Below are 22,138 nucleotides of genomic sequence, written 5' to 3' on the forward strand. Positions count from 1 at the left end.
CACAAACCCTCCAAGCTCCCTGACTGTGACAGAGTACTTCCTTTTCTACTTCTGAGTCTCACCTGCCCATAGAGAATAGGGCTCTGTCCTCACCTCTGACCTTAGTCAGGTTCATTCTTCTTCTCCTCGGCAGGGTCACCCTCAGTTTCTCAGGGAGGAGCATAGGGTTGTCCCACGTGCCCTTCGAGCCACCATGCTCCTGTCACCTCTTTGCAGTAGCTCCACTTCCTCTCTGCTGCTCTCAGTGTTATGTTTCCTTCCTTTCAGGGGTGCCCTGAGTCTTCATCCTGTTGGCATGTGTGTACTGATGGGTTTCATCCGCCCTCTCACAAGTGTAAGGTCCCAGTCTTGGGAGCTTTGTCTGCTTACCATGGTGTTCCCAGCTCTGAAATGGCCAGTGATTTGTGCCCCTGGAGACATTTGAGTATGTCTGGAGACGTCTCTGGTTGTGGGAGCCTGGAAGGGCTGGCATATAGTAGGTAAAGAGCAAACATCGCCTTGTGCAGGACAGTGCTCTGCACCAAAGAAGTGTTGACCCTCAGTTCCTGAGGCTAAAGATGCCTGACTGGCCTAAGGCGACACTCAGTTGGTGTCATGGGACAGACCAAGTCAGCAAATCTTTCGTGTGACAAGTGACATAGTGGCCGTAAGTATTACAGTGGGTGGTTCCACCACTACACATATTTCCTTTGACAATTGAGCCAAAACTTTCTTCAGTGAGGTTTGTGGCTGAGAAGAACACAAACTTAGCTCTCTGGTGGGAACTAAGGCGCTTGCCTCTGATCCCACCATTTGGGAGCAGAAGGTCCAGGTCACCGTCAGCCACGCAGCTGAGTCTAACGATCACCTGGGCAACTCTCAACCCTGACTCAGTACCAAAACAAGAGAGAGAGAGAGAGAGAGAGAGAGAGAGAGAGAGAGAGAGAGAGAGAGACAGACAGACAGACAGACAGACAGACAGAAAATGCAAGTTAGCTACAGGCTCCATAATGAGGCCCTGGTTTGAAAGTTTAAAAAGAAAGAAGGCGGCCCCCAGGCATGGTGATTTACAACCCCTAGAGGCTGAAGTAAAAGGACTGTTAGTAGTTCAAGGCTAACCTGAACTGGAGACACTGAGCTATGGAGCAAAACTATTCCAAAAGACAAAAATGGGCTGGAGATGGCTCAGCAGTTAAGAGCACTTACTGCTCTGGCAAAGGACCCAGGTTCAGTTCTCAGCATCCACATGGTGGCTCACAACTGACTGTAAATCCAGTTCCAGAGGATCTGACACTCTCATCCAGCCTACTCTGGCTGCTGCAAGGTTATGATATACATTGACTCCTTGCACTAATTCAAACCCTCTGTGGTTACTTGTAAAGATATTTATGAAAACCCTCTATAAAGACACACATGTACACGATTAAATAAATAAGTTCTGAAACCACATTAGAACAAAACATAAATACCATTACCAACCACCACAGAAATAAATAAATAAATAAATAAACAAATAAATAAATAAATAACTGACAGACAGACTGGGAGAAAGAACAGATGGAGTTTCTAGTCAGGATGGGAAGTGCTGTGTTGATCCATTTGTCCCATCTAAATGACAAGAATCTCTGGTTTATGGGGATGCTGGCTTCACCCACTCATGGTGTGCCGAGAGGAAAGATGGCCTCCAGCGTCCCTGGGGCCGGCTCACTGTGCCCAGGTGTAGCTGCTCTTTGATCTTCAGTAGATGAAGTAGATGCCCACTAGACAGTACACACTGAGCCATTCGGACAGGCCTGGAGGCAAAGGAATCACAACTGTTTCGAGACCTCCTTTTCTCCTGTTTCTCTTGGCTCCCACAACTAATCTATCAACTGGCCCCACAGGTGCACTGTCAGAAGCCACACAACTTGCTGCTCTCAGCACCTCCAAGATGTTGTCATCGGCTTTAGTCCCCTGCCTGGTCTTTGTGCCGCCACTGTGCCCTCATGCAGGGCCAGAGTGGTGCTTTTGAAACATGGCCTTTCAAACCTGACCAGTTTCCTTCTCATTCTGCATGATCTCAGTTTCTTCTGTGGCCTGGATGGGAGGTCCCATGTGGTCTTACCTCAGGCTTTCCTCCTGTTCTGTCTCCCATGTCTTGTCAAGTCGGCTGTCACTGAGTGCATTCCACCCGTGCCCTCAGCACCCCTGCTGCCTCCACGCCTCGTCGTCTGGATTTGTGCAGCTCTCACTTCTGTTTAGTCTCTGCCCAGATGTGCCTCACCAAAGAGGCTTCTCTGACTTCATGTAACAAGAGACCTTTCTCTGTGGCATTTAGCATCTCCGAGGATTACATATAAATGCACATATATCTTACTTTATATATAGTTTGTTTTAGTCTGGTGTGTGTGTGTGTGTGTGTGTGTGTGTGCGCGCGCGCGCGCGCGCACACTGGTCTATAAGCTCCATGAATGCACGATTCCATCTGCTGATTGCTCGGTCTGCAGACCCGGGAGCCTGGTGTCCACATGATTGGCATGCAGCCTGCACTTGTCAAATGAGCAGGCGCGTGTGCCCTGAGAGACGATTCCTTACGCCACACACGCTCCGCTTCGGTTTCTTTCATTATGAGGAATCTAATGGAAAACCCTCTGTGGTTGCTTGTAAAATCTTTTAGAAAACTCCCTACTAGCTTCTTTTCTATTGCTATAAGATAGCTCAACAAAAACCTAGTTAGGGGAGGAGGGGTTATTTTGCTCATAATTCCAGATTATAGTTCGTCTCAGTTAGGGTTTCTATTGCTGTGTTAAAACACCATGACCAAAGCAGCTGGTTTCAGCTTATAACTTCCAGGTCACACTCTATCACTGAGGAAATCCATTCAGGCACACAAGGCCAGAATCTGGAGGCAGGAGCTGATGTGGAGGCCGTGGAGGATGGCTGCTTACCTCCTTGTTCCTCCTGGTTTGTCCAGCCTACTTGTGTACTCCAGCACCACCTGCCCAGGGATAGCACTGACTGCAATGGGCTGGGGCCTCCCATATCAGTCACTAAGAAAATGTCCAACTGGATTGCCTACAGATCAGTTTTATGGAGGAATGTTTTCGACTGTGGTTCCCTTTTCTCAGATAACTCTAGCTCGTATCACATAGACCAAATTAAAACTAAGCAGGATACAGATCACCATGGTAGTCACAGCAGCAGGAGCTCAAAGCAGCTAGTCACATCATTCCACAGTAAACAGCAGGGAGAAGTAAGCACCGAGCCCCTTTCTCTCAGCTAGCTTCCTCCTGACTTGCCTCGTTCAGGATTCCCTACCTAGGGAACAGTGCTCCCTATGTAAACAATCGGGTTGATCCCTCGCAGGCCAACCCACTCTACAGAAGTCTTCATGAAGACTCTTCCCAGGTGAGTGTAGGTTGTGTCCAATTGAAAGTTAAAACTGCAGCCCACCTGTCCAGAAATACCGTTGAGAATTCTCTGCTCCAGCCTTCCGAATTCTTGCTGGATACAAATGTAAACGAAGGCATCTTTTGTTTCGGAAGTGGCAAAGGTGGTTAGCTCAGGACCGACGTGTCTGTGGATTGCCCTGAAAGCATCTGCCACACCTCACAAGTGTGTCTCCTCATTGCAGGCGCATGCCGAGTCTCCTGGAGTACGTCAGTTACACCTGCAACTTCATGGGCATCCTGGCAGGTCCACTCTGCTCCTACAAAGACTACATTGCTTTCATCGAGGGCAGAGCATCCCACATGGCACAGTCAGGTGAAAATGGAAAAGAAGAGCAGCATGGGAAAGCAGAGCCATCTCCAAACGTAAGGGCACGGGATACATCTGGAGCCCGGCGCTCCACAGCGTGTGCTCGTCGGCCTGCTTTTCTGAAAGTCTAATGTTTTCGCTTGTTTTAATTTTCCCATTGGTTCCTTCCTTCCTTTCTTCCTTCCTGCGTGTGTGTGTGTGTGTGTGTGTGTGTGTGTGTGGTGTGAGCATGCATGCTGTGTGGCTAGGGATTGAACCCAGAGCCTTGCCAGGGCCTTGTGCTAATACATTAATTAAGGCAAATAATTCTACTATTGAGCGGCATCTCTTCCCTCATTTCCATCTTTTGTTTTCGTTGTCTTTAAAACATTTATGTACCATGTTTGGGGGGTACCCTTAGGGGTCAGAAGAAGGTCCAGGATCCCTTGGAGCTATAGTTACAGGCAGTTCAGAACTCTCTGACGTGGGTTCTGGGAACCGAACTCCTGTTCTCTGAGCGACAGAACTCGGCTACCGAGCACCTCTCCAGCCTCTTGTCTTGTTGAGACGGATCTTACCAACCCATGAAGCTGATGCGGACAGTGACTTCACTTTGAAGCCAGGCCTTGAACTTGTGATTTTCCTGCCTCACCCCCCTCAAGTAGCCAGAGTTAAATGTCTGCACCACTGACCTGGTTTTCAGCTATTTCTTAGTATCTTTCAGGATAAACAAGTCTTTATAGTCCACCTAGCAGTGACGTCTAGCAGAGACAAAGTCATTATTAGGAACACGTGTGAGTTACTTAGGAGCTGTGTGAGGAGCAGGAGAGACGGCGAGAGGTCTAAAGCGCGTGCTACTCTTGCAGAGGCGCGGGGTTCTATGCCCAGCACCAACACGGTCGCTCACAATAGTTCCTAACTCCAGTTTTGGGGAATCTGATGCCCCCTTCTGACTGCTGTGAGCACCAGACACAAACAGTGCATGTGCAGATACACATATAAATAATATAAAATAAATAGATGTAATTTGTTTTAAAGAAAAGGAACAGTTCCTTAGTGAAAATAGTGCTGCCAGGAGATGGGTTTTCTATGGCAGGCCCCTCATGGACTGTGCCTTCTGGATTCTCCTTTTCTGGCTGCATTCTCTTCCTAATTAGTGCCAGTCAAAATCTCCCTCCTAAGGTTGAGGAGTGGCTTAGTGACTGAGGCACTTGTACAAGTGAGGAGCATAGTTTGGATCCCCAGAACCCACATAATGGCAGTGTCACAACCAACCTGTGATCCATCCCCGAACAACAGACACGGGGGATCCCCAGAGCAAGCCGGCTAGCGTGATTAGCCATATCGTGGAGCTCTGCATTTGATTGAGAGACCCTGCCTTGGCGAGAGGTTGAAAGTATTTCTGTGCAGGACGGTGAGGATCTGAAGTGTGCAGGCCAAGGCGGCTCAGGAGAGCTGGGGTTTACTTCAGGAGATGCCTGGCGTGTAGAGTACGCACGGTCCCATGAGGTTGTGACTCTTGCCCACCCGTTCCAGGCAGCAGTTACGGAGAAGCTCCTGGTCTGTGGACTCTCCTTGTTATTCCACTTGACCATCTCCAGCATGCTACCTGTGGAGTACAACATTGATGAGCATTTCCAAGCCACCGCATCGTGGCCAACCAAAGCCACCTATCTGTATGTCTCTCTCTTGGCTGCCAGACCTAAGTACTATTTTGCATGGACCTTAGGTAAGTAGCATGTAGACTTGTTTTCATATGGAAGTGTGTTTCGTGGATATCAGGCAGTGTCCTGGGGGGAGGGTGTGTACGTTTGCGAGAGTGTGTGCACGTGCGCACACCTGTGACCAACTATGCCTCAAACTCCCCAGTAACAGCAGTCCACCTGCCTCAGCTTTTCTAGTAGCTGAACCTACATGCATGCCACTGAGTCCAGCTCAAGAGTGCCCTCTTGAGGATATATAGTTAAAGACCGAGTACAATAATTAGAGTCATTCCGGAACAGAAATAAACCCCCAAGTTAGTTCATGTTCATGGCCCATTTTATTATAAGATAAAATTCAATGGTGAGTTGAGGTGATAATGGATACTTAACCTGTTGCACCTTAGAGTCCATGCTGGCTTGAATGAATGCCAACATGTATGGCATGGTTCCTGTCTTCAGGGTGCCTATAATTTAGTAAGACTTCATTACACTTATTTCGACACCATTAGATGCAGTTTACTGTGACCAGAACTTCACCAGTAAAGTATACAAAATCCTGTAAGTTCCCAGAAGGGTCTGTGACACCCACCAGGTGGAACAAGTATTAGAGGGGCTAGGACTTAAGAGGTGTGGGGTGTCTGGCTTATGACTGACTGAACAGGAAAGCTGGGCTTGGGAAGGAGAGACCAGCCTTTGCCCAGCCCTCCCCTGGACTGTGTCACAGCCTTGGGAGGCTTCAGGTGGGCTGAGAGGAGGTAACCATGCCTGTGTGAGCATCGTCTGCGTGGGTTCTAGCGCTTTCTCATGTTATCACCACACGTGTCTCCCTGAATGTCCAACAGACTCGTAATGCATTGTGGAGGGCGCACTCATGTGATGTGAAGGGCGCACTGGCGTGGAGGGCGCACTGACGTGGCACAGAGGGTGACGTGTCGTGGAGCCTCGTTAGTCTGTCTCTTGTCCTGTTTACTTCGTCATGTCTCTTTATTCTGAGGACTGTGATGCTCAGTGAACATTTGAACGCCACAAAGAGCAGGCCACAGGGAGGCTGAGCTGTTGGGGCTTCACTACTGCCTTTATTTTATTGCTGAAAAGTGTGGCTTGGAACTCGAGTCCTTATTTTCAGTCTTTCATACAGAAATGTGTCAGTAAAAGTGACCTTAGCCTGGCAATTTAATGGTGGTTCAAAGATAATGTCCCCTTGTAAGAATTTGTTTGTTTTGAGACAGGGCTCCCTGGGCATCCTGGGTAGATCTCACTCTCCAGGTCCTTTCTCAGGCTCTGAGATGCTCGCCATGAGATGCACTGTCATGCCTGGCCTTGTGTGGGTTTAAACTAATGTTGCCCTAATACTGTTTTTTCTTCTAGTCAAATCTAAATATTAATTGTAAATGAAATTTCTTAAGATCCTTGTATACCTATTTAGATGCTGGCTTTAAACAGAGGCTCTGAGATTCCAAACCAACTTTGTCTTTTTAGTTTTTTTTTAATAGTCAGCGTTGATATTGGGAAGATAGCTCATTGGGTAAAGGTACTTGTTACCTGCCTGACAACCTGTGTTCAAACACACACACACACACACACACACACACACACACACACACACACACACAAATATAATAAAAAGTAAATTTGAGCCATTGGATCTGTTAAGCCACTAGCTATAGGAATATGGGTGTTCTGTTCCCGTTTGGATTTGATTGGCGGCTGTTGGCAACCTTGTATGGTGGGAGTGGGTTTTTCTTTATTATTAACACATGTTATCTTTAATCCTATTGAGCCTGCACATTACTATATTGATCAGCTCACCATACAGGTTCATGTGTATTTAGCCCATCTTAAACCTGACAGAAGAGTAAATCTTGCTTGTGTACTCCCCCTCCCAATTGTAAATTTTCGTTTAGTCAAATAAGTAAGAAGGAACAAAACACTTAAGGGTAGGATCGGGTCTGCAAATGTGTTTTGCTGCATTTTGATGGGTCTTAGCTCGACTGGCCCTGACAATCGGTGTGAACTAGAAACATTTTCTGTTAGTTGAAAAGGATCCACTTGAGGCAGAAACTTCCTGATTTGTAAGCAAAGATGCTGATGGACCCGAGTCATTGTGAAAGGGTTGAAAAGCTTGTTCAGTAGACAGAAGTGGGTTCTGGTCAGCCATAAGGCATTAGGTCCCACTCGTCTATAATAAAGACCAGCACGAACATGCTGAGCTCAGACACAGTGCTCACAGCAGATCCTTCCAGGAGGCTGAGCTTTCTCCTCCACTGTACGCTAACACTGTACCCAGCACCTCAGTCCCGCCTGTCTACTCAAGCTTCGTGTCTGCTGTTTGTTAAGTAACCAACTGTTAACTAACCAACCGTCCTCAGTGGGGTTGTTACTTTCTCTATGTGGGATGCTGTTCTAACCTCTTAAGTAAGTCAGGACTGGAGGACACCTGGATGGTTAAAAAGGCTGCTCTCCCAGAGGACCTGAGTGTGGTTATTTACAACCACCTGGAACTCCGGCTGCAGGGATCTAGTGCCCTCTGTGGCCTCCGTGGGCTCCTGTACACAGTGCAGTAGACTCGTACACACACATGCACAATCACAAAACTAGAGTAAGTCATGGACAGTTGATATAGCTCAGCAGGAACGGGCTTGCCTGGAAGATTCAGTCTCTGGTAAATAAATAGAAAGTCTACTTTTACTGCTTAAAAGCAAGGCAGTGTATACACCTCCTGGGGAAGTAGAGTAGATCGGGGGCTGGAGAAATGGCTCGCAGTTAAGAGCATTTGTTTCCCTTGCAGAAGGTCCAGGTTCACTTCCCAGCAGCCACATGGCGGGTCACAAGCATCAGTTTTAGGGGATCTAAGAGCCTCTTCTGGCCTCCAAGGGCCACATGGTTCATATACTATGTATGCGAGCAAAACACCTACTCTCATAAAGATAAAATTAATTTTTAAAAACCAAACCGTATATGCATGCATGTGCCTATGTAGTATATACATTGTCATAACATTTCTTCATACTTCACGACAGCTGATGCCATTAACAATGCAGCAGGCTTCGGTTTCAGAGGATATGACAAGAACGGAGTGGCTCGCTGGGACTTGATTTCCAATTTGAGAATTCAGCAAATAGAGGTTAGTAAACGATTGAGACGTTAGTCATGTGACAGTGTAAGTGCCACACTTAGCTTTCATAGGTTGTGGTGCTGCCTGAGAGTGGGGCTAACAGTTGTTGACCACGGTAGGCCGCAGACTTTCTTTTGACAGAGTAAAGAGTGTATTTGCGCTTATGGAGGTTAGCGTCGATAGGATGGAGGTTAGCCTGAGTGGTAAGACAGGATCCTGGGAGCTCACCTCTCGCAAACACAAAACGGAGAGTGAACTAGAAAGGATGCAGGTCCTTCAACCGTTGAACCTACACATGGTGACAAACTTTCTCCAACAAGGCACACCCCCCAAAACTCCAGCTGGGAGGGAGCCACAGGTTCACATGCACGAGACCGTGGGTGGCATTTCTCACACACATGGACTGATGTTTATTTTTACACAACGAGTTAAAGCTCAGGTGGGTTCATGGCTGGTCGGGGTGCTGAGAACGACTGAATGAGTGCTCAGAATTAGACAGGATACTCACAGCACCGGTCAGGGCTCAGAGGGGGCGGAAAGACTGGAAAAGTCAAATGAGAGCAAGGAGGACCGTGAGCTAATGCCCCGACTTCTGTGTTTACTGGTGCCGGGACACTCCGGCCCCTGAGGTAGCAGTGAGTGGGGCTGGTGACTCATGGTCTGCAGGAAGCTTTAAAAAGTACTGGGAAGTAGGTTCTGACCTGAAAGGAGCAGGCATGTGGTGCTTGTGAATCTGTGGTCTGTCTGGTTGTGAGGCGCACAGGTAGGGGAAACGGAAGTGGAAGGTGACCAGGTAGGCCCTGGAGGAAGAACATCCTGTGGGGGTGGGAAAGGGCTAGGAGGTCACAAGATGGCTTTCGAAGATGTTGGAGGTGAGGCTAGAGAAGCCAAACCAAGCACAGCCTCAGAAATTCCCAGCATCCACAGGGCAGCTCACCTTTTGTAACCTCAATTCCAGGGATCTGGTGCCCTCTTCTGGATTCTAGAGGCACTGCATGCACAAGCTGGGTGCTCAGACAGAAGCTGGCAAAAAAAGAAAAACAAAACAAAACCAAAAAAAACCACTCATAAAATGGAAATAAGTAAAAGCAGGGAAGGAGAGAGGAAACCTTGGCTGCTGAAGTAAGGTGATGAAGGGTTGGCATTTACAAGCTTTAACTCTGTAGCGCCTCTCTGAGGAGCTTCCCAGCCCTATGGAGGGACTTAGTTTGCCATATGTTTTTATGCCAGTGGATAAAACGGATATGGTTTTTCCATACCTTGAGAACCGGGTGTTATCCTCCTGGGCTCATGAGGTGTTACCTTCTGGGATAAGAGACATGAGGACAGGGGTTGGGGATTTGGCTCAGTGGTAGAGCGCTTGCCTAGCAAGCGCAAGGCCCTGGGTTCGGTCCCCAGCTCCGGAAAAAAAAAAAAAAAAAAAAAACTGAAGAGACATGAGGACAGAGAAGCATTAGTTCCTTGAAGGAGGACATGGTGGGCACTGCCAAATGGTCCCAGATGTCAACTGAGGTGGGGTCAGGAGTGACCCCAGTAGGTATGGTTTCACCAACAGTTCTGAAGGGAGGGGGAGCATAAAAGGTAGCTGGCCCGGACCTCAGGGGCTGTAGCTGTGGAGGCTGTAGGTAGAGGGGGCCTGAGGAGACTCTTGTTTAATTTTCTCTTAAAAGGGGGAGGTTAAGGGGCTGGAGAGATGGTCAAGAACACTCACTGCTCTTGTAGAAGACCTCAGTTTGGTTCCCAGCACCGATGTCAGGCGACTCACAACCACCTGTAACTTTAGGGGATCTGAAATTCTCCTGGGTCCTCTGTAGGCACCTGCATGCGAATACACACACACACACACACACACACACACACACACACACACACACCCATAGAAGCTTGTGTGTGTGCACACACGCACACACATACACACAAAGAAAATAAAATAAGGATTAAAATACTGACTAAAAGGAGTTTAAAGATGGAGAGACTCCTTCTCTGAGGCCCCTGTGCACATAGAAGAGAAAGACAGGGTAGGGGGCCTGTGTAATGGTGCTCTTGAGACAGACGGAAGCAGATGTCATGTGAGGTGAGAGGTCTAGAGATGAAGATGTAGTGTCTGGTGAGTTCTGTCTCGAAGCGGGTGGGCGGGCTGTGTCTGTAGTTGGAGGCCAGGTCACCTCCTTTGAGGGATTGGGAGAACTCTGGAGTATTTTAATTGCTACTGATCACTTCTTTTTGATGTACCCCTCCCCTCCCAGTGTTGCATTGTAATAACTGTTTTCAAAATAGGGACAGTTAGCATCAGGTGGATTGAGGGCCTAGTCACAGCTGAGAACCATGTATGTAGGAGAGGACTGGACTGTCAGTCATCATTCAGATGCTACCACTGGGGACAGTGGGCAGCATTGCCATCATAGAGTAGGGTTTTGATAAGTAGATGGGTAGGAAGGAAAACTAAGACAAGAGCATCCAAGTTCTTGATGTGATAAACCGACTGTGGAGCTAAACTCCTAGAAGGGAGCTGAGACATAGGCGCTCACAGTGATTGACCATGCACTTGGGTAGGAGTGGGGGGCTTCGTTTGATCCCACTGTCCCTGTAACTGTACAAGAAGAGAGAAGACAATCACACTGGATGACAGGAGACAAGTTGTAGCCTAGAGATGAGCCTGCACACCCAACAAGTGTTAGATTTAACGAGAGGCTTCCCCAGCAAGTAGCCATGCTAAGAGGTTTATGGCCCATTGTTCTCTGGGGCCAGTATGGAGCTAGGGGCTCTTTAAGATCCAGAATAGCAAAGCAAGGCTGAGAAGCAGGGCTTGGTGGACATCCTTCACCTAAAAGGAGGCAGGGTGTGGGAAAGGAGAGGGTCAGGTGACTGCACCGCCCAGGGTGAGCCACCGAGCAGATCACCGCGTGATTATTCCGGGCTCTGTGAGGACTCCTGTATGTGCTGACCTGGGAGATCACGGCACTCTACTCTCTTTTATAAACTTCATGGATGATGTTACTGTATTAGAAGAATAGTGTTCAGAAAGGAACCAGCACTATGCTGTCATGACCAAATGATTTTTAGTTTCTTAGCGCACTAAAGCATTATTAGTATGTAGACTTAAAGCTTCATTATTTTGTTGGCCGAAGAAAATGGTCTCTTTGTTTTTCAGATGTCAACAAGTTTTAAGATGTTTCTCGATAATTGGAATATCCAGACAGCTCTTTGGCTCAAAAGGTATGTTCCTTGGAGTCACCCTTGGGCATGCTCTGGCATTAAGGACTTGAGGCCGAGCTTGCCAACTCAGCATTCTTCACCACTTGTCAGTCATGCACTCTTCGTTTTATCGAGGGTCAGCCATTAGCACCCACCAAAGCAAGGCACTGTTCATCAAGTCAGAACTTCTTGATAGAGTCACAAGCATTCTATGCTGATGTCAGCTCAGCTTGGTTCAGGCTCTGCCGATGTCTGGGCCTAGTCAGTGTTCTCTATAGCTCTTAACTCTTGTGCATTGGAGACTAATATTGAAAACATACCAGCCAGCCCCTGGGCTTGCCCTGGGTTTCTAGAACTGAGTCAACAACTTATATTTTGCTCGTGGGACACACAGGTAGGGCCAAAAGACTCATTCTCACTCCATAGTCAGAGCTCACACTATCCCTAAAATTGTACCCAGAGGCTGCAGGGATGGTCCAGCAGTTAAGAGTGTTTGCCGCTCATGCTGAGGACCTGAGTTCAACCCTCAGCATCCTCAAAATGACTCACACCAATCTATAACTCCAGTTCCAGAGGACCAGAGGCCCTTTTCAAACACTTCTAACAGAATATATATGCATGAATGTAGGCAAGACAATCACACATGCAAAATAAAGTAATCTGAAAAACAACAACAGGGATTTTACAGTCATCCCCTGGAGTGCAGACTCTGAAAGCCCAAGAACACCAGGCTATAGGGAACTGGAGGTCAGACGTGTCTCACTCAGGATGTGTGAGGTGGGTGGGGTGGAATGGCACACACGATGGTGCCTCAGCCTAAGACAGCAGGCCGGGAACAGGAGTCATGTGAGCACAGTGGCCATCGAATGCATCGCTGAGACACACAGTATATGTTGTCATTGCCTGCCAGCCAGCCTTCCCAGTGGTTCTGTCTTAGCTCATCTCATATCGAATCCTATCTCCTGTGTTAGGAAAAGCAGACCAAGTTTTATAGACTCCCCCAACCTGGAAGCGATCATTTTAGTAATTACATATACCAGTAAAAAGACACAGCAAAGCCTATGCTTGCAAGTCTGATGCGTAATGACTGAGGGAGTGCCCAGGGGGAAGGCCGCTTGTTTTCATGTGTCCTGTCAGCCCAGAGAGGATCCTGTGGGCTCTGGGAACTTAGATCCACTCACTCCTCTTGTCTCTCCATGTTTTCTGTGGTTTTTAGGGTGTGTTATGAACGAGCGACCTTCAGTCCGACAGTCCAGACATTCTTCCTCTCGGCCATTTGGCATGGTGTCTACCCAGGATACTATCTGACATTTCTAACAGGAGTGTTGATGACGTTAGCAGCTCGGGCTGTAAGTATCAACGGTTTTGTTTTATAATTCAGCGAGTGACTCTCTGCGTCTTTGGCTGTGGTCAGCATCATCTGCCTAGGAGAAGTTAGGTGTGTGACTGTTCTCCGGAAATGAGTGTTCACACCCCTGCCAGCCTCCTTGCTAACTGTATACCAGGAGAAGCCATGCACCTGGCACGCAGAAAATGCTTTAAACACGAGAGATAACAAAGATGAGTAGAATGTGGGGTCTCTTCTAAATCGTTTGTTTCCTGAGAGATGTAACCTTTGAGACCTCTCTCAGTTCAGAGTAGAGCATGGCCACTCCTAGAGAAGGGACTGGGCCGGTCCCAGTAGGGAGACGCTGTGGATTGTGGGTGTGGTCCTGTTCTGTAGAGAGTTCCCTAGTGGGAACCTGGAATAGTTTGGGAAACATTTGACATCGCTTCATAATATGGATGAGAAAAGGGGGATAAGTCCATGTGGTATCTGAAAGTCTACTGGAGGGAAGTAATGTGTCCAACTATGTATTTAAACAAGCTTTGTACAGTGTCCCATGGACAAAATACCCTCATTTAACAAAGCAGCAGGTACCCATTTTGATGTACTGCGGGAGTGTATGAGGGAAATAGCAAGACATAGTAATACAGGGCTGTGCCTTCTGGTAGCTGGTAGTCTGGCTAGGAGCATAAGCATGGATGTGTGTGTTCTGTATGTGCACCTGCATGTCTATCCCAGGGCATAGACAGTAGAACCCATGGGTTTTGTAGGTAGCAGGTGTCAGGAGAGTCTAAAGTTCTCTTGGTTGGGTTGGTTAGAGATGAGCTCATTAGGACAGACTTTTGTCTGTGTGCTTTCAAAGGTGTAATGGGGGCAAGATTGTATCTTAGGCATGGGTACAACATTAGAAAAGTTTAAAGCCATAGTGAATTTGGGAAATGCCTGTAGATGTAGTTAAAGCAGGGAGTTCCTATATATGTGAGTAGCAGATAGTTCTGGAGAGGAAGAAAGGGGACAAGCAATGGAAGGGGCCTGAGCATCAGGCCTGGTCCTGTTCCGTCTGTTGCATCAGGGAGTCAGGAGAGGTAGGACTTTTATTTCCTCAGAGTGTTGAAGACTGTACCTGGGGCCTTACAATGGTAGGTAAGCACTCTAGCACTGAGCTGTATCCCCAGCCATGCTGGAAGAAATGGCTTGCTGGTATTAGATAGAGTGGATTAGCGAGAGCTAGGAAAGAGGTCCTAGGTGCCAAGATTTGGTTCTAGTCTCTGAGAACAGTAACCACAGTTCTGAGGAACCCATGTGGCATCTTTGTAACCAAGGCCATGCTTCACCTGGGGAGACATTAAGACACACCAGACATAAAAGAAGAAAGAAAAATGAGGTATATGGTAGAAATGAAAAATCTTGTTTGATTAAGTTTTAGAACTGCAACGTTTGGCTATTTTGAACTGTTTTGTAAAAAGATAGGGATGTAGCTGTGTGTGCTTGCCTAGAATGTACAAGTCTCCAACCCTGCAACAAACAAACAAACAAACCTTTCAAAAGGACCTTCCCGGTTTCCATCATCAGTAAGTGGTATATGGTCCCTTTTTCTGTGTACGCTTTTGGTCAGAACTGAGTTCATAGGCCCTTCTGGTCTCCCACACACTTGGAGGCTGAACGAGAGTTCTGCTGCCTCATTCCCAAGTGAGAGAAGAAATTGGAGATCCAGAGATGGCACACGTAGTCTCTGATTTACTCAGCACTATTTAGATACCTCTTGTCAGTGTCCGTTGCTGACCCTCTTAGGAAACTTTATTTTAAACAACTTCAAGTCCACAGCAAACCTGCAGACAGCTCCCTGAGGCCCTCTGTTCAGTCCACCATGCACTCGCTCCCTCCCCACCCCCCAACAGTATGTGACTGCTGATGCTGGAACCTGCTGGCTCTGGGGGCAGTGGTGGTCCAAACCGAGGCAGCAGTGTGAGAGTGCTACTCTGCAGGCTTGAAGTAGTTGCCGTCACCAGTATATTTTATAAATAATGGCAATCTAAAGAGGTAGCAATTTCTCACGTCTGTTTTTTCCTTTCAGGTGAGGAATAACTTTAGGCATTACTTTGTTGAACCCCCTCAACTTAAGTTATTTTATGACATCATAACGTGGGCGGCAACCCAAATAACAATAAGTTACACGGTTGTTCCCTTCGTGCTTCTCTCTATAAACCCATCGTTCACGTTTTACAGGTAAGTGTCACTTCTCAGCTGTCAGGAGGGGTGGCTGTGTTTTCAAAGGAAGGTCCTTGCTAATTGAACAGAGCAGTAGAAGCAGACAGCCAGTAATATTCCAGCCTTGTTTCTGCCATTAGGTATACTGCCAATTATTTCTTAATCCTGAACCAAGCAGTTCCAAGAGCCTTCATGGAGCAGCTCACCCCATCGAGCCCAGGGCTGGAAGTGTGGCTCCTTCAGTGGCCCCAGTAGGGGAACCCGCCCCATCTCAGGAAGACTTAGTGTAGCCCGAGTGTCAGAACATGGCTAGGAAGGAAAAGCAGAGAGTGCATCACCGATCACTACTTACCTGGATGCTCGATCATGGAAAGGGAAGGGTGGGACTTGTCTCCTTCACATTCTCTGACCTGTGACTGGCTGCTGTGGTCCTCTGTATCTCGGAAGTTGCTGAGTGAAGTCTGGTGTTCCTTGCTCTTTCCTCTCCTGCCCCACCAATGTTTGCTTCTCCTGTGTTAGTGATAGTGTTGAGATTGGTTCTGTCCAGTTCTTCATTTCTGTGGGGTTTGGGGACTTAGCACAAGAGTGTGTGATTAAAGAATTGGACTCCAACATTAGAATCGAGCTTTATGTTCACATAGGAAAAACAAATAGTGGGTTAACGTACCCATTTTAACAGAGTTACCCATTTGGGTGGCTAGACTGTCAGTTGGGACTGTCTGTCCCCTATTTTTTTCTTCAGCCACTCAAACTTTTAACTTTGGAATCAGGTTAAGTCCCTTCAGTCTCAGAGTCCACACAGTGGCTGATTTTCTGGTGATGTGTTGGGTGTGGCTATATTTGAGTGACTGTGGGTTTCAGAGAAGGACAAGCAGTGACTGGACATTTCATGTCTAGTGCTCTCTGGTGACCCCACCTGTAATTTTGTGTCTGCTGTCTCTGTTAATAAGTGCCTTTCTACTTTTTCATGTGTGGCTTCGAGACCCTTACCAAACACCGGAATATATCTAGGCCTATATTCTGAGCTAGGGGTGAGGTGGGGAGCATGGGGGGCAGTGCTGCAGTTTACCGACACCCCAGCCTACACTGTAGAGAAAATGGAAGAGTCATGAAGTGGATAACCCCATCTTCAGGGCCCCGGGCGTTGGAGAGGTGTGGTTGGTAACCGTCTTCCCGTTACTTTCAGATCCTGGTATTACTGCCTCCACATCTGTAGTATCTTGGTGTTGCTGTTGCTGCCGGTGAAAAAGTCTCCAAGAAAAAAGAACACAGAGGAAAATGCTCAGCCCTCGTGGGCCAAAAAGTTTGATGAAAGAGAAAATTCTCTGGGACAGAACAGCTTTTCCATGATGAATAATGTTTGCAATCAGAACCAAGACACTGGCTCCAGACACTCGGCACTAACGCAGTGAGGGGGAGAGCACTGGAAGGCTGTTTCCCGTCTGTGAGCAGAAACCAGTCCTGACGCCTTTGCAGAGCCTCCTGTTTGAGGAAGAGAGACTAACTGGGTGGAATGGGACGGTCTCGGATGGGGGATTTCCTGTACACTAGATTGGAAATGGAATGAAACAACCCCTCCCATGCCATGTTCCTGTGGGTCACGCCTTATACAAAATCTTCCCATGTTTCAGCAGGGCGCTCTGACCTCAGCCCTCAAGGTCATAGGTGTACCCTGTTGCCGAATGTACACTGCGTATCCCAAGGCACTGAAGAGGTGGAAAAATAATCATGTCAATCTGGACGATTAACTTTTTCCAAATGAATGTCTTGCCTTAAATCTTCCGTTTCCTAAACTGTTGTTCCGGGATGGTGTTTTCAAGGGTAATATGGTGAGGAGACGATTTCAATATTTGATATGGTGTGCTGCAGAGAGGATTGAGGAGGAGACTAAAGCCGGATATTTAACATTGTGGGTACTTAGAAAATGCAATAAACATCTCAGTATTTGAAGGGTTTCCTTAAGGTATCCTAGAGGACTGTATGCATGGTGGAACTGTACACAGTCAGGGCTTCATTACAGGTAACTTCTTATTCTGGGAGCTTAATTACCTGGTGTCAGTCAGGGGGCCCTTCCAGGAGGACTTTCTTAAACATAATTAAAGGTTGGCAATGTGATATTTTGGGCTTATTTTCTTAAGGAAAAAAAAATAGTAAGAGGGACGATGAGGTAAGCAGGCCAGAAGTAGGAAAGCACCGTGCGGCCTGCAGCCAGCGGCAGAGGGCTCCCTTCTGTGTCCGAGACCAGTGTAACTGTAGGGGACACAACGGCTTCATAGTGATAACACGGTGGACTTTCTGAAGAAAGCTCTCGAGCATAAATTACATAGAGTTAGAGGGGGTTATAAGAGTAACAGTGATAGATGAGTTGAAGATTTTGAAAGAAATCTCTAGTAATTAAGGTCCTTGTATGGTTCATCAGTTTCTTGTCCCTGTCCTTTTCATTGCGATTTGGGAAAGATTTAGGGAAAAGAAAACTTAGTTGATGAGTCTAAATGACCTTTTTTTTCCCCGAAAATTAATAAATTAGTTTCTATACTCTTTAACTTCATGCATTAAAATTCTTCTATTAAACTCTTGTTAAAGTGGGTGTTAGATTCTCTCAACACAAATACCGTGTTCTCCTCTTAGGCGGTCACTCTTGCCTGGAGTGACTGGATTTGTCTTTAGTCGAGTGGTGTGGGCTACAGCAGCCTTAAGGGCTGGGTTTGAGGTCATGGAACCGAGCCTGAGACTAGAGAAAAAGGCAGGGCCTTTGGGCCTCACTGTTACTTGACCAATCTTTTTCTTTTTCTTTCTTTTCCTTTTTTTTTTTTTCTTTTGTGAAACTTGTTTTGGTTTTGCCTTAAATTTTCAAATGAAATCCAAGCTGTCAGATGAGTTTTTGCCGCTAACACATTGTAAGTAGAGTTAAGGAAGAAGCGGCGGTGGTGGCAGAAACCTAAAGATGTCAGAGGAAGAAAGATGCAGATGCTGGCATGGCATTCTAGGACCTGGGAGCCATACGTGGCGTGTTCGCTTTTCTGAAGGCAGGTCGCTTCTGATGAGGACCGTCTTCTCCTGGCCTCTAGGGTCCTCCCCTTTCCCCAGGAAATGTCCAGTAAAATACTTTTTTCTTAGTTTTCTGTCCCATGTGTTGAAATCAAGCCAGCTGTAGAATTTGAGGAGAAAGAAAATAGTATTCATGGAGAGTACCCGTCCCCCAGATGTTTCCACGATTTCATGAACTTGATGGAGAATCCAGTCACTGTTAAAGACAGCAGTGAAGAAAAGACAACTTTTCCTAAGTGAAACCAGAACAGCCTTAGAAGCTGCTGCAGGCTTGATCCATCTATCCAGCCACTCACAAATTACCCTATTTGTATCTGCCACCCAACACACTTTCTTTCCGAGCCTATACATTGAGCCTCCATTGTCTGTTTCCTCTTATTGAATTTATAATCATAGCACTATCATCCAAAGAGCAAGACGGTTGCTCACTGTTCTCCTTCCCAGCACATGCACGGCATTCCAACCTGACTGATTTCCCTTTTCATTCCTCTACGGCTGCTAGTTACATTCATGAGGTCGTTTTTGGATGACTGTCTTCTAATTTGGAGACATAATCAGAACACAATTTAAAATTAAATAAATCAAATTCTCATTCCCCCCCCCAAAAAAAATCCCCACGTTCTATAAAATAAATGTCTAGTTGGGATACTGTAAATATTACTTTGTTTCTACTTAGAAGGATTTAAAACTAATGTTTGCCCTGCTGTGAATTCTGAAGGATCATCCTACCATGTGCCCACTGCATTTAACCAGCAGAGCGGGACACTGTGTGCTTATAGGATTTTTCCATTTCTTGAGTATCCTGAAATCATTCTGGAGATGGCCAGTCTACATCACATTTATACTTCTGTCCAAATATATACTACTCAGGGAAAAAAAATAGAACAAAAATATTCTTCCCTCAAATCTCATTTTCTTGAAACAGTAATTGTCAATTTGGTGCATCTCTGCTCACTTTTTTTTTTCGTTTTTTTGTTTGCTTGCTTTTGTTTGTTTGTTTGTTTGTTTGTTTTAATACACATTTTAATTGGAGCCTGGAGTGACTGAGGAAGCTTGCTTAGCTTTTAGAATACTCAGAGATGGAGAGAAGGTTCTCTAGGTTTCAGAGATGTTTGATCTCTGTCTTATCATGCTGGTCCTTACCGTGGATGACACCCACACAGGGTATTCCCACGCATGCCACTTTGGAGGAAGTTTCTAGAAAATGATGGTGATTTTGTGTAAGTACTTAGTGGTTGGCTGGTCCTTCTGGCTTTTGCCTCGGGGAGCACCACCTCCTCCACCCCCTCCCCCTAGTTCTGTAGGGCAAAGAGGGACCCGGTTACTGCCAGCTGCTTTTTATAAAAAGCGAGGCGGTAACATTTTATAAAATGGTTGTCTACCAACAGGAGGAATACCTTTTAATCCATTAACTCAAAACAGGTAGCAACATGCCATTTCCTGGTTGCTTTCTTTAGTTTCTGTTTCTGTTGGGTAAAACTGGAAAGGATTAAATATCCCCCATAAATTGCTGATATTACTAGACGGGGTTTATCACCATGTAACTCTACAGCAATTATTTAATTTAGAGAATTTAGTCATTTTTTTAATTATGGAAAAGAATTTAAAATCGCCATCAAAATAACCGTCAAGTTTTACTTCCGAAGACTAGACACTTAGGACAAATGCTTTTCCTACTTAAAACCCGTACCTCGTCAGAGTTCAGCTTGTGTCTTCATGGGCCAATCTAGAACATTGTTCTTACTGTTTCCTTCTCAGTTTCTCATAGGTATCAGCTCACTGACTAAGAGTTGTACACTTCAACTGACCCCAAACACTCTTGAGAGAGTAGATGTGTTTAGAATAATTGCTTCTGCTGTGTCCACTGAGATTTGGATCAAATGTATAGTTAATAAACCAGTATTGTGAGAGGTTGTATTCAGGCATTAGTAATCTACCCTGGCTGAAATCGAACACACCCAGTTTACCCTAGGTGCGGAACTCCAGCTTACACTGTGACTGTAACCTTAACCTACCGGAGGACCATACACACCTGTTACATTCCACCAGGGGCATCTGAGGATGGTTGATCACTTATCTGATTGCCCTTGATGCTAACTTTCTGCCTCCCACTGCCCTTGGAAAAGTGAGTTTGTACCAGGCTTCTGAGTGCTCAAGGAAGAGATTTGCATTTTAAAACAAACCCGCTCAGAACTCTCCAGTTTGGTGGGTTAGAATGTGGCAGCTCCCTACAGTGATTTTCTGTAACAGCCCTGTAGTCGAATCTGTGGCTAGTGATTTCTCCTCGTGGAAGACAAATTTAAAATGAAATTTTCCACGTTGATATTTTGTAGGAATGGTCTTCTAATCAACGACTAAGCTGCTTTTTGAGGCTCTTGTTGTACAGAGGATGCAGCCAATTTACATTTTAATTAGCAGGCTGCTTAATGACGTTTTGTATGTTTTCAGATAATAATTTATTTTAATAGGTTTTTAATGCAAACTCCAGTGAAGAGCTGGCAAGAAGCTCCATAGGTCACTGATTGGGGAAATTTTGTCACCCAGAACCTAATGACACATTTCTATGCCAGCTAATTCGTCTTGCCTTTAAAACGGGTGGTGACTCTTAACGCCACTTTTATAAATCAAGGGGCAGCCTGTCTGTTCTGAAAATAACACTTCAAAGATCCTGTACAACCACTGTCTGAAGGCGATCCAGTGACCCAGAGCCACCTCCAGCTGTGTCTCCCTACGTGCTGCTTTTGTAACCAGCAATGGGATATAATATAAAGCCAGGCGTTACACAGCAAAGGAAGTAAAATGAGTGGCAGTTTCCGGGGAGCTTGTCTGCAATGGGAGAGTGCGGGTTGCCCACTGAAATCTCTGAGACGTTGGTGCTCCCCGCACAGGCTCTATCCTGGGAAAACTTCTTTGAGAGACCAATTTGTTAATTATTTTCTCTGTTCTTTCGTGGGGGAAGGACATACATAGGGTAGAGCGTTTGATAAGCTTTTAAAATATGTCTCTGTCCCCATTTTAAATGTCTTCAGTTCTGTACACACTCATCTGTCACTGAAGTCCATCTGCTGCTGACTTAATCACACACAGAGAGGACTCCTGTGTTGCATGGGGATACAGTCTTGTCCGTCTTTTTGTCAGCTTTATGTACGTGAAGGGGCCTCCACACCAGAAGGAACATCATACGAGGCAGTAGGAATGACAGAGACACGGATTCCTGGGATGGGAAGGTCCCGTCATGTTAAGATGTGTACCTGCCGTCTCTTTCCGCTGACCACTGCTGGCCTCAGCTCCCATAGCCAGTGCTTGCCCTGTTCCCATTTGCCTTCCCAGGTGGGGGATACTGTGTGGTGGACTGTGCTTTTTTTGTTGTTTCAATTCGAAGATTTTTCTTTTTTTTTAACGAAGTGTTCTTTTTCAGTCAATCCACAAATCAGTTGTCCTTGTATGGTGAGTTGAAACCACACTGTATCAGACAAGCTGTGACATGATTCGTGACCATTTTCTCCATTCCAAGTCTTCAGAGCTGCACAGTGGCTAACTGCTGGCTTTTAAAGATGTTTTTAACTTACATGTGGTTTTTTGTTTTTTTTTTTTTCCTTTCTTATTTCTGTGTCTTTAAAGGGATTAAACGGTAGTTTAAAAGAACTTGTGTACGTGTTTGCTTCTTTCTGAGGTTAGATTCAGTACCCAATCTCATCATCGAGTCTTCAATTACGTAAACATTGTTTCACTCTAGTTTCTGTTATCCTGGGGGGAGGGGTGCGTATGCCATGGTGCTTGTATGGCCAGAAGACAACATAGAGTCTGTTTTCTCTTTCTTCCATTAAGTGGATCGAGTACCTTACC

General features: G+C 46.2%; 1 protein-coding gene across 8 annotated transcripts in view; it reads left to right on the forward strand.

The window, feature by feature from the left end:
* Mboat2 (membrane bound O-acyltransferase domain containing 2) overlaps nucleotides 1-21,937 on the forward strand; it is a 126,465-nt gene extending 104,528 nt beyond the window's left edge. For 7 of the 8 annotated variants that reach the window (XM_063261893.1, XM_063261894.1, XM_006239985.5 and 4 more), the window contains 7 exons: nucleotides 3,593-3,773; nucleotides 5,233-5,425; nucleotides 8,420-8,523; nucleotides 11,666-11,730; nucleotides 12,926-13,058; nucleotides 15,111-15,262; nucleotides 16,431-21,937. In XM_063261893.1, coding sequence (XP_063117963.1) covers nucleotides 3,593-3,773; nucleotides 5,233-5,425; nucleotides 8,420-8,523; nucleotides 11,666-11,730; nucleotides 12,926-13,058; nucleotides 15,111-15,262; nucleotides 16,431-16,656 — 1,054 coding nt within the window. In that variant the 3' untranslated portion in view covers nucleotides 16,657-21,937. The remainder of the gene's footprint in view (nucleotides 1-3,592; nucleotides 3,774-5,232; nucleotides 5,426-8,419; nucleotides 8,524-11,665; nucleotides 11,731-12,925; nucleotides 13,059-15,110; nucleotides 15,263-16,430) is intronic. The other variant, NM_001108016.3, reaches the window with a different exon arrangement.
* The last annotated feature ends 201 nt before the right edge of the window (nucleotides 21,938-22,138 follow it).

The sequence above is a fragment of the Rattus norvegicus genome, chromosome 6 (assembly GCF_036323735.1).
Source record: "Rattus norvegicus strain BN/NHsdMcwi chromosome 6, GRCr8, whole genome shotgun sequence".
Taxonomy (NCBI): domain Eukaryota; kingdom Metazoa; phylum Chordata; class Mammalia; order Rodentia; family Muridae; genus Rattus; species Rattus norvegicus.